At 30.0% G+C, this 16108-nt stretch overlaps 1 protein-coding gene across 1 annotated transcript; it reads left to right on the top strand.

Annotated features, from left to right (window-relative positions):
- Positions 1 to 6793: 6793 nt before the first annotated feature.
- On the top strand, positions 6794 to 16011 carry LOC109172471 (WAT1-related protein At5g64700-like). The gene is made up of 6 exons (XM_019321630.1): positions 6794 to 7062; positions 7361 to 7519; positions 7624 to 7775; positions 8529 to 8666; positions 15308 to 15358; positions 15945 to 16011. The coding sequence occupies exons 1-6, from the start codon at positions 6835 to 6837 to the stop codon at positions 16009 to 16011; spliced, it is 795 nt and encodes a 264-aa protein (XP_019177175.1). The 5' UTR covers positions 6794 to 6834.
- Positions 16012 to 16108: the final 97 nt, after the last annotated feature.

The following is a 16108-nucleotide window of genomic DNA, read 5'->3' as shown; positions in this document are numbered from 1 at the left end:
TTTTTTTAATTATTAATATTAAATAATTATTTTAAATAATAATTAAAATTTTTTTTGAAAAGGGGTAACCTGCTAACAACTTGGAAACCTACAAATTAGATTAATTGAATAGAATTCGTTAGTTCAGGGACCCAATTGTAGCTTTTTGAAGTTCGGTGGCCTAATTGCATTATTGAGTGCAGTTCGATGGCCTATTTGACCCTTATTCCTTTAATATAAATATGAAAAAAATTAAACAATATAGTTTTGTGTTCAACCATGACTTTGAAAATTTTGAATATTTAGTTATGGCATGTGATAATTAAGGTTTAATGCCTAGATAAATGCAGGTTGAGATATATTATTTAAGAGTAAATATTGTGTGATACGATCTTACATACGATTTTTTTTTGAATGCGATCTTACATACGATTTATTTGTTAATAAATATGAAAATATCTGAATAATATTTTTTTTTTGAGACCAAATCTGAATAATATAATTTTGTGTTGAACCATGACTTTGAATATTTAGTTATTGTATGTGATAATTAAGGTTTAATGCATGGATAAATGCAGGTTGAGATATATTAATTAAGAGTAGATCTTGTGATACAATCTTACATAAAATTTATTCGTTACTAAATATCAAAAAATCAAATCTATAGTTTTTTTTTGAATGCTACTAGCTCTATTACATTGTAGTATCTGTTCATATACTTTCTCAACCTACTGAAACACAAAGAGCTAATAATACCTCCACTAAGGCTCGAACTCACAACCTTCCAAATGGAAGTCCAACCCGGGTACCATTGGACCACATAGTCCTGGTAAAAAATCAAATCTATATAGTTATGTGTTAAACGATGACTTTGAAATATTTGAATATTTTTAGTTATGGTATGTGATAACTAAGGTTTAATGCTCGGGTAAATCCTTATTGAGATATGTTAATTAAGGTAGATATCTTGTGAGACTACTTTAAATAAGATTTATTCATTATAAATATTTTAAAAAAAAATCTGAATAATATAATGTTGTGGAACCATGACTTTGAAAATTTAAAATTTGAATATTGGGGTGCGTTTGGTTCTAACATTGAAATCAGAATAGTTATGTGAATCAGATACTTGATAATAATATTAATGAGTTTAAGTATAAAATTTCTCTTTGTTTGGTAGTAAATACTTCGTAAGATTTAGAATTAAAATAAATAAATAAATATGTATGTATGTATGTATGTATATATATATATATATATATATATATATATATATATATATATATATATATATATATATATATATATATATATATATATATGGAGTGGTTCTGGTGCTAATAGTCTCGCAGGTGAAAAATGGAGTGAGAACTGAGTCGTTCATCAAATTTAGATCAACGGCTCAAATCAATGATTTTTTTTAAAGAACGCGGAACGACTTATATCAATGACACACCTTAAGTGTTAAAATGACGCACCTTAAGTGTTAAAATAACGCAACTTAAAAGTAGAACATATGCACCTTAAGTGTAGAACTGGCGCACATTAAAGTGTTAAAATGATGCACCTTAAAGTGTTGTGTTAAAATGACGCACCTTAAGCTTTGAAAATATGCACCTTAAACTTTACAATTACACACCTCAAGTTTTCAAGTGTAGAACAATTGACACACATTAAGGGGCCGTTTGGTTCACGGAATGTTAGATTACCTTAGGGAATGTAAGATTACCTTAGGGAATGTTAGATTGCTGGGAATGTTAGATTACTGGGAATGTTAGATTCCCGTGTTTGGTTAAAATTGAGGTATGTAATATTATCATGTTTGGTTTAGGGTTATCTTTATATATATATATATATATATATATATATATATATATATATATATATATATATATATATATATATATATATATATATATCTAATATCCTTAACATATTTTCATATATTTTAATAAATTTAATCATTAAATTAAATAAATAAGATAACGGTATCATATTAATAATAATAATAAGCTAACATAAAATATATATCTTTAAATAATTAGAATTAAAATGACAAAATTCATAAATATGCAAGGTTATCTTACATTACCTAACAAAATGAAGGGAATCACATTCCCTTCAAAATCCTATGTGGAGGGAATGTTACATTCCCTGGGAATGTTATATTCCCTCAGAGAAAATGAACCAAACATAGGAATGTAAGCTCGGGAATGTCACATTCCCTTGGTTATATAATATAACCTGAACCAAACGCCCCCTAAGTGTTAAAATGACGCACATTAACGCACCTTAAGCTTTGAAAATATGCACCTTATGCTTTCAACAATAAGCAAAATTACCATAACGTCCTCGTGTTTTTTTTTTTTTTTTTTTTTAATGTTCATTCTGGGCGGTTGATTTTGGCAACACCAATGACTATAATTAATCTGCATGTTTTACTTGGAGACCTCCTTCGCATTTGATCTCTAGTGAGTGTGTGTTAGATTGTATTAACAAATACAATATAGCAGCCAATGTGATTGCTCACTCTCTGCCCAGAACTTCTTGCTCGTATATTGGTCGGGAGGTGTGGGATGCATATATCTCTCATTGTATTCGTGATTTAATTTCACAATAATAGTTCGCTTTAATGGTTGTTTAAAAAAAAATACAATATAAAATTTAACATGAACATTGGTCAATTAATTAGAATCATGCATTGTGCATTGATGAAACGGTACACCTAATTTACAATATATATTCAACACAGATAAGAAACTATGTCTATTATCATTGTATTTTTGGAAAAATAGGATTTGGTTATGTTTTTTTTTTTTTAATGTGCAATGTGTCAATACACTAAAATTGCAGTGAAGCACGTAAGGATACTTGATCAAATCAATAATTTATTTCTGGTGGAAATGACAACAAGAGGAAGCATGAATCACACCAATTAATAAGGATATATATATATATATATATATATATATATATATATATATATATATATATTTTTTTTTTTTTCTTTCTTTCTTTCTCATTTTAATTCCATTGTTCAAAAGTAGAGGAGAAAAATGTAATGAGTTTTTATATAATTACTTAATGCATCTTGGAATCCAATATTGTAGGTACAAACATAGTACAGAGTAATAGGTATTAAATCTCATAGTAAGACACAAAAGTCATCAACCAAACAAGACTTATTAATTAGTAATTTAAAATAAGTTATAAGCTCAAACAAACAGAATCATAGTATGTGATAATTAAGGTTTAATATTTTTGTGCAAATCTTTATTGAGATATATGGAATATTAATTAAGAGTATACTCCGTATCTTTTATGATACTGCCTTACACAATTAATTAAGAGTTCCAAGACCCCTTCCCTCTACCAAAAAAAAAAAAAAAAAAAATACTTATTCGCTAAGTAATACTTAGCTTGCTAACCGTTTTCATCTTAAATATGGAAGAAAAAAAAAATCTAGTCAATATAGAACATAATCCTAATAATCGACCACCTACTCCAAATCGGTATTAGGTTGGATTACAAAATCTAGGAAATTCATGTTAACATATCGTAATTATCCGACCATTAAGTTTTAATCTTATTCATCGGCATCACTGCTTACGACCTACCCCACCGCCCCCGCCCCCCTCAATAAAAAGAAAAAAAAAAAAATCTTGAGATTTCAAAAAATGTACACAAAAAAATTGAAATTAAAAGTAAAAATATCATTATATTGGCACTTCTGTTACTATTTTGAATTTGGTGGTCACGTAATTGAACCAGGTAGTGTAAGCATTGATATTTTAGACTAAAAAAAATTGAGAAAGTATAAAAAATAACAAAGATTACATTGTGAAGAATCATGGGCGTTTCAAGAAAAAATCTTTTATTAACAAGTAAATTATAAATTAATTTTAAAAATTCTAAATTTGCGAGTTTCATAAATAGATTACCTTCCGAGTCCCCTCTCCCCACCTTCCCCCGCTCCAATATATATTGTATCTTACAATATCAAAGTAAGTTTAGGTGAAAAGAAGAAATTTTCATGGAGGCATTGTCACCTTATTTGATGGCATTAGCCATACAAGTAATATACACCGGCATGTTCTTCATAAGTAAGTTTGCTTTTGACGTTGGGATGAATACTTTCGTGTTTTCATTTTATAGACAATTCTTCGGTGCCGCAGTCTTGACTCCCATCGCCTTCATTTTGGAATGGTAATGAATTATAATCTTCTGATGTGATGTTAATTGGATTATTAGTGGTTGTCCAACCCCCCCCCCCCCCCTCTTCCCCTTATTTTGTTTTACATTTCATTCTATCAATGAGTTTTTGTATGCATCGGTATTTGATCTTGTTTGTTAAGCCATCGAATTATCGTAATTTATATCTTCTCCACATTGCTTTTTTTGAATCGGGGCACGAGGGACTTTGGGATTGGAGATTTAACATTTTGGGAGAATAATATTACGAAATACTTATTAAGTATTTAATAATAATTTATTTGTTTCCAAATGACGTAAAAGAGCAATATAATACGGAGTAATTAGTTTTTTGGTGGAGTTATTTCTCGACTAACCAACCACTTCTTACGTTAAAATCGAAAATTTCAGCTTTCATGCATTAATTAAATAAGCAAATTCATAAATTTTGATTTCACCGTTTTGACTAGAGTAGCAAAGTATGAAAAAGGAGCGTTATGCTGTGCAATCGTGTGCATCATGCAAGGTGCACACAGAATTTGATTCATAATTTTTATATTATAGATTCATAATTTCTAAATTGTAGATTCATAATTTCTATACTATAGATTTATAATTTCTAAATTGTATAGTTATCAAATTAAGAATATATAGTTCAGTGATTTGTGAATACAGAGTTCAACAATTGGGAATATGAACATTGAAAATTATAAACATAGAGTTTTGTAATTGTAAATATAAAGTTCAATAATTATGAATTTATAGTATAGAAATTATGAATTTATAATATAGAAATTATGAATCCAATTTTGTGTGCACCTTGCATAATGCACACAGTTGCATAGCATAATTTGCCATGAAAAAGCTCTAGGTTGAACGAGATTTGATAGTAACTTAATTTTAAATTAATTAAAACTCAATATAACTAGTGGATTAATTAATTGATCTTTCTTATTATTTGCAGGAAAACTGCACCACACTTAACGTTCAAGACTTTCGGGATGTTTTTTGCGGTCTCTTTATTTGGGTGAATTAAATTTGACCTTATTAACTATATTTATGGATTAAATATATTATCATCAAAATATAAAACATGATTTAATAATTTTTTTTAAATATACGTGTATATTTATTATTTTATATTTATCTCGACATATAAATATAAATATAAATTAATTAATTAATTAATTCATTCATGGCATGACAGGATGACATTGAGTTCGAATTTGTATGCTGTGGGGGTGAAGCTAACGAGTGAAACTTTGGGCGCTGCAGCTAACAACAGCCTTCCGGTCTCAACTTTCATCTTCGCACTTATTTTCCGGTACAAATTATTGCTTTATCGATCGTATCGTCTATATAACACTTATATGATCGAATTGATATTAAGTTTCTCCATAAATAAAAATAAAAATGAGCAAATATCAATTATGATCCTATGAGTATTAGCAAAATAACAGTTTTTGTCTAATGTTTAATTCATTCCAGTTTTCATCCACGACTATTGTATTAGTATCAATTTTCGTTCACGCCTATTGTTTTAGTGTCAAAATTCATCATGTCGGGTTGTGGATGAAAATTTGTACTAAAACACTAGTCGTGGGAATGAAAATTGGTAGAAATTAAACATAAGAACAAAAATTGTCATTTTACTAATACTCATAGGACTAAAATAGTAAAATTGGTATTTGCTCAAATAAAAATAAATAAAGAAACAACTAGATATATGAATTTTTAACTTTCAAAAAAAAAAAAAAAGATATATGAATTTTTAAAAGTTGTGATATGAATAAACACAAGTTATTTTTGGGCATGGAAGTCCAAGAACATGTTATTGACCTGTAACAGCCCATCCATTAAATTTTCGTCGAGATTCAAGTGAGTAAAACGGCCTATCGCCGGCGAACAATTACAAACCGCCTTCATCATTAAAGAGTAGGGCGATTGTTAGTCGCCTTCTTCGTCAGTGATTGTCGATCATCATCTTTTTGAGTAGAGGAGGCGGATCGAGACCATATGTCAGTTTTACTCGTCAAAATTTCATAGAAGTTCTAATGACAGGCTATTACAGGTCAATAATATGTTGTTCGACTTTGATGCACGAAAATGATATATTGATATCAATGTTGCAAAATACGTTAGGTGCCCCTAGGCGCTGATTTTTTATTTTATTTTAAAAAAATTTAAACTAAAAATTGTAAAATTCACCAATAAAATATAAGGTTTCTCTAGTTTTTTCTTACAAATTATTTATGTAATTGGTTGTAAAATCGTTCAAAATATTGTTGAAACCATCTAAATACATTAAAAAAAAAAGTAAAATTAAGAGCAAAAGAAGCATTTTTTGAAAAAATTAGAGGGCCAAACTGCCTTTGGCTGTTTGCGGTGTATAGATCTGGAAAAAATACGCGATTTGAAAAAAAAAATTGTCCAAAACGAATAATCAAATGAAAAGTAATGACTTGCCGAACTTTTAACACTTTACAACAAAATAAAAATAAAAAATAAAAAATTAAACGGCAGGTTCAGCCGGCTAGGCCTCCGCGGTCGCGGAAGAGGCCGATTCCGGCCTTCTTCGCCGCGTTCGGGCGACGCCTAGGCGCGATTTTTGCAACACTGATATGCTTACGGAATTACAGAACGGAAAAGTTGGAGCTAAAGAAAATGAGTGGAATAGTGAAGATATTAGGGGTATGCCTTTGCGCTGGGGGAGCGGCGACTATTGCATTGTACACTGGACCAACTTTTAAGCTACTGCTACATCACCACCTCTTCAACTTGCCCGGCCACGCTGTATCTCGGGCTGCTTCTTCTTCCGGCAAGAAATGGATTATGGGTGTCATTTTGACCTTCTTATCTTCCGTTACCGGGAGTTTATGGATCGTCATACAGGTAATTTTTAACTTTATTTTCTTTTTGTCAATGTGTATTTTGTTTTAATTAAAAGTTTAAACCCATAGTGATACAAGAACTAGTTGTCTTTTAAGTTTTAACTGCTCCCTTCAATGAAAAAACTATCATTATACAAATAATTGGAAGACTAGCTATGACTGGATTGGAAGTATCTATAATTAAAAAATTGAATCCCATTATATTCTTATAAGTTATAATTAAAGACTCGAATTGGAATATGTTATTTCTGTTTATATATTATATGCTTAACACGGTGCATATTGACACATATCATCAGAGTGGAATTCTGAGACGATACCCTTCCAAGCTTTTGAGCACAACTATTCAGATTACCATGAGCTCCGTTCAAGCATTTGTTGTTGCTGTTATTTTTGAGAGAGATTTTGATCAATGGAAGCTTGGCTGGAATTTCCGACTCCTAGCTGTTGCTTATTGTGTAAGTTTTTTTTTTTTTTTTTTTTTTTTTTTTGGAGTGTTATTATTCATGCATTATATTATATACTAAATTTGTTGGTGTTGATGAAAACTACGTACTACTAGGGAATTGTTGTGACAGGGCTTGTAGTTTACATGCAAACTTGGGTTGTGCAGAAGAAAGGTCCTCTCTTCTTGTCAATCTCTACACCTCTATCTTTGATCCTCACCATGGCTTTTTCTATATTCTTCTTCGGATCCATTGTTAGTTTGGGAAGGTACGTATGTGCACATCTCATCACTCCCTACTCCAAAATCAAGAATGACAACAAAGTCGAATTGGTCGGATTGTATATAGTTGATTTGATAAATATAAAATTTCAAGTTTCACTTCATATTAATTTTTTTTGGGTTTTAACCGATTCCTATGAGTGCTGCGCCTATGGGCCTGGTTAACTTTTTTGGCTTGAGGCAATCAACCAGCTATGAGTGTTATCTATTGGCTTTATTAGTTTGAACCAGTCAACCTCTATGGGCTAAATAAGAGCAACTACATTAGTATAGTTTTTTACAAATTTTTAGGAGCCAAGGAGGGAAGGAAGGAGAGGAAATGAGGAAAAAAAACAAAAGCTGTTAGAAAATTTTCCCTTTTTTCTTCTTCTTATGGGCTCCACAACAAATCATATTTGTTGCACATTTATTTTTATCTCTTTCCTTTCTCCTCTCTCTCTTCCATATTATCACTTTTCTCATTCACGTCATAAAAAAATACTAATGGACTTGCTCTAAGCTAGTTTATTTCATTGGGATCATTTGGCTTACTTTACATAGAGATTAGAGTTAGCGCTATCAAAATGGGCTGGTGGGACATATCTACAAAGCCCACCTTAGGGTAGGGTGGACTTTTAATGCGGGCCTAAGGGACCTGCCCTGTCCCGATTAGGCCCGCAGGGTTAGGCAGGGCCCGCTATTATTACTTCTTTTTTTTTTTTTTTTAAAGTTGTATGTTTATAATTATGTATAAATTGCAGTATTCTGGGAGCGGTGTTCTTGATCGGAGGCTTGTACTGTGTATTGTGGGGAAAGAACAAGGAGCAAAAAATGGTAGAAAACAGCACTGGTAATCCAACGGTTGAGAGTGAGAAGGGGTCAATCGCCGGATCATCAGGGTATGAATTGACGGAAGAAATCAACACACCAGCGTCGCCACCTCACCACCGACGTTCAATTTCTCTAGTGTAACGACCCCTCCAAAGGAGATTGAGTTTTTGTTCAATAACTTTGCATATGATATACATTACCAACCTTAAACATGGTCTTTGAATCGACGGTCAAACGAATTTATCAATGTACATTACAAGCTGTTAGATTGTCTTACAATAGAAAATGGTTTTAAAATAGTTTTTCTTATTTGAAATATAAATTAGAAATTTAATAAATGAACAAGAGTTTGAAATACATCTTCACCCAAAGAGAATTAAACATGAGGCAGCGACGTTGGTTGGAATTGATTAAGGATTATGACTTGGTAATTCAATATCATGAAGGAAAGACGAATGTAGTAGTTGACGCTTTGAGTAGGAAGTCTAGTCATTTACTCAATGTCACATGGGTACTTCCCGATGAGTTGTGCCGAAATTTTCAGAAATTGAATCTGGAGGTGAAAGAACATGGTGAAGTAGACCAAGAGGTGAGATTATATAGCTTAAGGATAGCGCCAAATATGTTGGAGGAGATAAAGGCAAGTCGATTGGGAGATGTTAAGTAGACAGAGTAAGGGCCAAGATGACAGATGGTAAGTGTGGACATTTCGAACTGCATCAGGATGGTAGTGTGCGTTACAAGGGCCGTTTGTGTATACCATTGAAGTGTGAAGAGATCAAGAAACAGATTATGGAGGAGGGTCACAATACGTTATACTCAGTACATCCTATCCTGCGGGTGACAAATTGTATAAAGACCTTAAGAAACATTTTTGGTGGCCTAGGATGAAGAGGGGGGTGGTTAAATTTGTGCATAAATGCCTAAATTGTCAAAAGGTTAAAATAGAAAGAAACAAGTCCAAAGGATATTCTTTCAAACTCACACACACACACACACACACACACACACACACACACACACACACACACACACACACATATATATATATATATATATATATATATATATATCCCTATCTAAATTATCGCTACATCTCTAAACTAAAACCTATGTTTTCATACATATATAGCTATCCATCTATTTTGGAAAACCTTATGCATATTATATCCTTTCAGACTCATATATACACACACACACACACACACACACATATATATATATATATATATATATATATATATATATATGTGTGTGTGTGTGTGTGCGCGCGCTCGTGTGTGTGCGCGCGCTCGTGTGTGTGCGCGCGCTCGTGTGTGTGCGCGCGCTCGTGTGTGTGCGCGCGCTAACTACGAGAGGAAAGGTTTTTAAAGCTTATACCACCGCTATTTTTAATGAGAGATCCAATGTAGGAAAATGTATATTTTTGGAGGATCCGATTGGGTTGCGGTCCCTACGGAAGAAATGTTATATCCGGTAGAAAACATCTTAGATGATTGAATTAAATTAGCCTGGTAGAAAATATCCCGATTTACTTCGCGCTATTACTCGCTGGGCTTGGAATCCTAATTATGGGGTGTGCACACTTAATGTAGCGGTCATGTTTCCACCTGTGATTGATTGATTGATTAGGGAGATGGAATATGGATCAGTAGAGGGTTGCTGAATCCCCTTAAAGAATCATTCACACTGGTGATGATTCTTCCTCCCTTTATGATGATTGATGAGTTTCCTCCAGTATTATTACGAAACATGATTATTTTCAATATAGAAGTGTTATTTATACTAAATGGATCTTTTGAAAGAACTATTTATACAATGATTTGAAGCGATGCACTTTATATACATATGAATATGTTTGGAATACTATTACTACTTCGTTTTGCAGGTTAAACTATTATGGCGGTATAAGAGTTAATACTATTCTTACGCTTTCGCATTATGATATTCAAACATTGATTTTTCCAAGTGCATAAACACTCTCATACTTACACATGTGCATTGAGGTGTGAGTTATATATATATATATATATATATATATATATATATATATATATATATATATATATATATATGATCTATGTGTCATATATTGATCTATTTGGTGCTATGATGTGTTACTTGCAACTCAAAATTATCTATTTTCCAAACCTATATATATGTATCTACTTTACATGGTTCAGTGGTTTACACTTAGCATGTTCATGCTAACGGGTTATTTTCCTTTTATTTTTAAAACCTCTTTCAGGTCTGGAATGATGTATGCTGAGAGCACGCCTAGAGGAGTTAGTTAGAGTAGTATATTTTGTTCTAGCTCCTAGTGTTTTATCCCTTCTATTATGCCTTGACTTATGTTGATAAGGATTCTTGAAACTTATGTTAGAAGTTTGATATAGATGTTGACTATCTCTTTTGGGGTTTGTATGGTGCTTGGACACCCGGGTCTCTGAACCAATAATACTTGAGAGTATTTGTATTTTGAATTTTAGTAGTTAGCCTTGTAGTCACCTACATAAGGGTGGCTGTGACGATAGCATCCCCTAGTATGCTTAGGTTGTTAATCTTTGTGTTTTGAATTTCTAACGTTTATTATCTAATTTATATAATTTAAGTATGTGATGTCTACTAGGCTCGAATGGTACGAATTTGGGGGTGTTACAACACCATCTAGTTGCATAGGAGATAAATTGGTAGACAAAATTCTAAAGTTCCTTACAATTCTTGGAGTAATGCTATAGAGATGACAACTATGGCTGGAGGTGCTCGATCCTATTGGTTTCCGCTATGAGGTTATATCATCACTTGTATTATGATTGTGCATTATTCTAACATTTGGTATCAGAGCAGAGCATGTTTAATATGTGCCTAGTTGGTCAAAATTGCATGACATATATTTTGTATAATAAATATATATGCTGTATGAATATTGTTTCTAATAGAATTGTAGCAATTTTCCAGTGTACATTCATATATCTACTTTTGCAAATCATTGTGCATATATGTATATATACATAATTTGTGCTTTTTTAGAGTGGTTTTTTCCTTACAAGTATATATTACTGTGCATAGTTTGGAACAAAAATATTACTGTGTATATTTATTTTTGAATATGAATATACTTGGATTTTGTTACTACTCTTGGTGTATATTTTGTTCTTGCCTGAAATTGTTCTCGTTTTCGTTTTTCGGCGAGCCTTTGTTGAGGGTAAGCAACATCGTGGGGTAGTTGTGGCCGGAGAACTGAGACGACGGAGTGAAGCTGGAGAAGATGTGTTAGGATTGTCTTCTTTTTGCCGCATTTTTTTCTAGCCTTAGCATTAATCTGACTGTGTATTCCTGCATTTATGCATGGCATCATAAATCAAATTTCAATGCGTAATGCTTAATTACCATATTTTCTGAGTAATTACCGCTTCAAAAAAAATGTTTAAGATTAGTCATTCCATTAATGGCATGCATTATCTTTCATATTTTCGATGCTAATGGCTGGTTTTCAAAAAAAAAAAAAAAAATCTCGTAATTGCCATAATATTATGTGATTATTAGGATTATTCATTGCAATTACTAAATTTTACAACTATGTCATAATTTGATAATATTTTTAAATTATGGAGTGTGATTTTGCATCACAATTAAAAAAAAAACATATGCTTTTTTTTTTATGGGAATTAGATATTGCATCATTCTAGGTCTTGCCATAATGATTTTAATATGATTTTAAGAATCATATTTTGAAATTTCTTTGAAGATATTTTGTGACATTTGATAATAATAATTATTAATAAATGTTGTTCAGTGAAAATTAATTATCCTGTTATTACTGTTAATAAATGTTGTACTGTTACTATCATCATTAGTTTTGAATTTTGATAATATGATTTGAAATTATAATTTTGAACATAATTTCATTTTTATCCAAAACATATGGGTTAATAATGATAATATTTTGTGGCATTTTTTTAAAAATTATTGATATCAAATGTCAATGGTTATGATTGAAAAAATTGATTGTTCTGTTATTACTTACTGTCACATAATAATAATTATTAGTATTATTATAGTAATAACGATTATCATTTTTGAATTGAAGAATCAATATATTGTAACATTATTCACATTATTGTTTTGGACTTTGATGTCCATGTTGGTTGAGTATGAATGTTTGGTTTTATTTTCATATTCATTTGGGATTGTTTTTATGCATATAATCGAAGTAAGTGTATAATGTTATGATTTAAATTATGCAATTTGATTATGTGAGTATTTAATTTGCAAAGTGAAAACATATCTTATGATTTTTTATATTGTTGGAATTTGTATTTTTAAGTTATTTCTCATAAAATTTACTATATGTAATGAATCATTTTTTAGCCTACAAGTTAAAACTTTTCAATAATTGAAAAGTATATAGTTATTATACATTACTAGTAATTCACCCGCGCGATGCACGGGGAAAAAATTATGTTATTACAAATATAAATAAAAAAATAGAAAAAATAAAAATATTTTAAATTGTTTAATATAATAATATTTTTGAGCTTCCATTGGTCAAATATTTATTATTTTTATAGAATACAAAATTATAATTAAAATTTTGTATGGTTAATATAATCTCTAATTATGTACATATTCAAATAAACTTATAGAGAGAATTTACATAATTACATTGATTTATTCTTAATTGTATTTCATCTATATTATAATTTTCACAATACGAATAATAACTAAGATAATTACATTTAGAAAGCAAATTTCAAATTTTGTATGAATGAGTAAATTTAAACTTTAATTGAACATATTTTTTATATATATTATATAATATATTCTTTATGCACATGACATTCCATAAACTCAAATGTCATTTTATAAGTCCAAGACCACTTTTTGTGGAGATAATTCAAATGTATTTTTTTCTTTTAAAAGTCCTAATAAGTTTAGACATCCAGAAAAACATTAAAGACCTATACGATATATACATTTATATATATTTAAATTTTTATTTATGACTTAAATGATTTTTTTTTTAATTCTGAAGTCCAATAATTGACCCACGACCCGCAACATTTGCTTTCTTCATTCCTTCTCGCTTCTGCCATTTCTTTGAAGCATTTGAGATGGAGAAAAATTATGTGTAGAGGCTTGCATTAATTGCACTGTTTCAGATATTGAATAGGCTTTCATCGAAAATTTAATTAATATTGTAATCCCAAAAACCACCATAAATAACAAAAGCATATCAAATAGACTTTCATTGTAAAGCCAGAGATTTAACTAATATTGCATCATTTCATATTTTCTATTAATCGGGAATCGGAATCTTTAATCCTAATATCATAACATTTAATAACTCCATTAATTCAATAAATGTAATCCTTTATTATGGGCGAGAAAAAAAATAGTTATTTTATTTTTCAAATGTTGTGCTTTTTTTTTTTAATTTTTTATTTATTATAGTAAAAGGTGTTGTGGCTATTTTATATTTATAGCTAGTAATAATAATAATGTTGATAATTAATTGTAACATTAATTATTTCCCAACCATATAGTTTTATTATATGTAAGATTACTCAAATTTTATATCTATTAATGCATGACAATGACTTTCTTTTCGTCTTTTTTTTTTTCCCCTGATTTTGATCCATGGTTCAAATGTAGGGGAGAAAAATGTAAATTGGTTTTATTTAAGGATTGGAATCCAATATTGTGGGTACAAATATAATAATAGGTATTAAATTTCATAGTAGGATACAGAAGTCATCAACCAAACAAAATTTAGTTATGGTATTACCTTAATTATCAGGTAATCTTTATTGAGATATACGGAATATTAATTAAGAATATATATTTTATATTATGATATTGTTTTACTAAGACTTATTTTTTAATTAATACTTAAATTAGCTCCGTATTCGATGTCATCTTAAATTTGGGGAAAAAGAAAAAAAATCTAGTCAATATAGAATATAATCCTATTCGACCACCTATTCCAAACCGGTATCAGGTTGGATTACAAAATCTAGGAAATTCATGTTAACATATCTTAATTAACCGACCATTAACTTTTAATCTTATTCATCGGAATCACTCCTCACGACCTATTACCGTCCCCCACCCAAAAAAAAAAATTGAGATTTCAAAAAATGTACACACAAAAATTTGAAATTAAAAGTAAAAATATCACTATATTTTAATATTAATTAAAGGCATAATGAAATTATTTTATTATTATGTCAACTACTATATTGTGTGATAACATCTCTATTATTATTCTGGATGGATGGTCACATTATTGAACATTTGAACCCGGTGGTGGGAACATTGATTCTTTAAGTTGAAAAAGACTGAGAAAATATAATAGAACAAATATCATCTTGTATTGAATTTTTTAATTAATGAAGTCATGAGTTTTCCTTTCTAAAATAAATAAATAAAATTGATTTTAAAAATCTCAAATTTGCAAGTTTCATAAATAGATTATCTTCTGACTCCCCTCCCAGCGGTAATATATATATATATATATATATATATATATATATATGTTGTATCTTACAATAGTAAAGTAAGTTTAGGTTAAAAGAAGACTTTTCATGGAGGCATTGACACCTTATCTGATAGCATTAGCCATACAAGTAACATACGCATGTATGTTCTTCACAATTAAGTTTGCTTTTGATGTTGGGATGAATACTTTCGTGTTTTCGTTTTATAGACAACTCTTCGGCACCGTAGCCTTGGTTCCCATGGCCTTCTTTTTGGAAAGGTAATAATATAATTGAATTATAGTCTTATGATGTGATATTAATTGAATTATTAGTGATTATGGATGATTTTTTCCCCTTAAATTGTTTTCCATTTCATTCCATCAATGAGTTTTTCATAGCATCAACAAGAGCATTAGACAAGAGTATTACTTATAAAGATACCTTGTACGCACCGACATTTGATATTTTCTGGCGAGCTACCGAGTTATCGTGATTTAGATCTTCTCCACATACTTTGTTAATTAGGTCGGGATGTAAGGGGCCTTAGGGTTGGAGATTCAACCTTTTGGGGAACAGTATTACAGAATACCTATATATGAAGTATTTAATAATAATTTATTTATTTTCAAATGACATTAAAAAAAAAGAAATATAATTTTTTTGAGAATAAAAAAAGAGCAATATAATAATTTATTTATTTAATTTTATATGCATTAATTAAATAAGCAAATTCTTAAATTTTGATTTCAACATTTTGACTAGAGTAGCAAAGTATCAAAAGGCTGAATGAGATTTGATAGTAATTTAATTTTAAATTAATTAAAACTCAATATGACTAGTGGATTAACTGCTCCTTATTTGCAGGAAAACTGCACCACACTTAACGTTCAAGACTTTCTGGATGCTTTTTGCGGTCTCTTTTTTTGGGTGAATTAAATTTGGCCTTAACTATAGTAATGGAGTAAATATATTATCAAAATATAAAACATGATTTAATAATTATAAAAGAAAATATATGTGTGAATGCT

The sequence above is a fragment of the Ipomoea nil genome, unplaced genomic scaffold (genome assembly GCF_001879475.1).
Source record: "Ipomoea nil cultivar Tokyo-kokei standard unplaced genomic scaffold, Asagao_1.1 scaffold0418, whole genome shotgun sequence".
NCBI lineage: Eukaryota > Viridiplantae > Streptophyta > Magnoliopsida > Solanales > Convolvulaceae > Ipomoea > Ipomoea nil.
Note: the sequence above shows the minus strand (reverse complement) of the source record. Positions and strands in the feature narration are given on the sequence as shown.

What these genes read in the sequence shown, in the direction of transcription:
- LOC109172471 (XM_019321630.1), top strand. Translation starts at nt 6,835, where the DNA reads ATGAGTGGAATAGTGAAGATATTAGGGGTATGCCTTTGCGCTGGGGGA. An exon ending in TCCATTGTTAGTTTGGGAAG is followed by an intron (nt 7,776 to 8,528) that starts GTACGTATGTGC and finishes TATAAATTGCAG; the next exon opens with TATTCTGGGAGCGGTGTTCT. An exon ending in TCAATCGCCGGATCATCAGG is followed by an intron (nt 8,667 to 15,307) that starts GTATGAATTGAC and finishes TTCGTTTTATAG; the next exon opens with ACAACTCTTCGGCACCGTAG.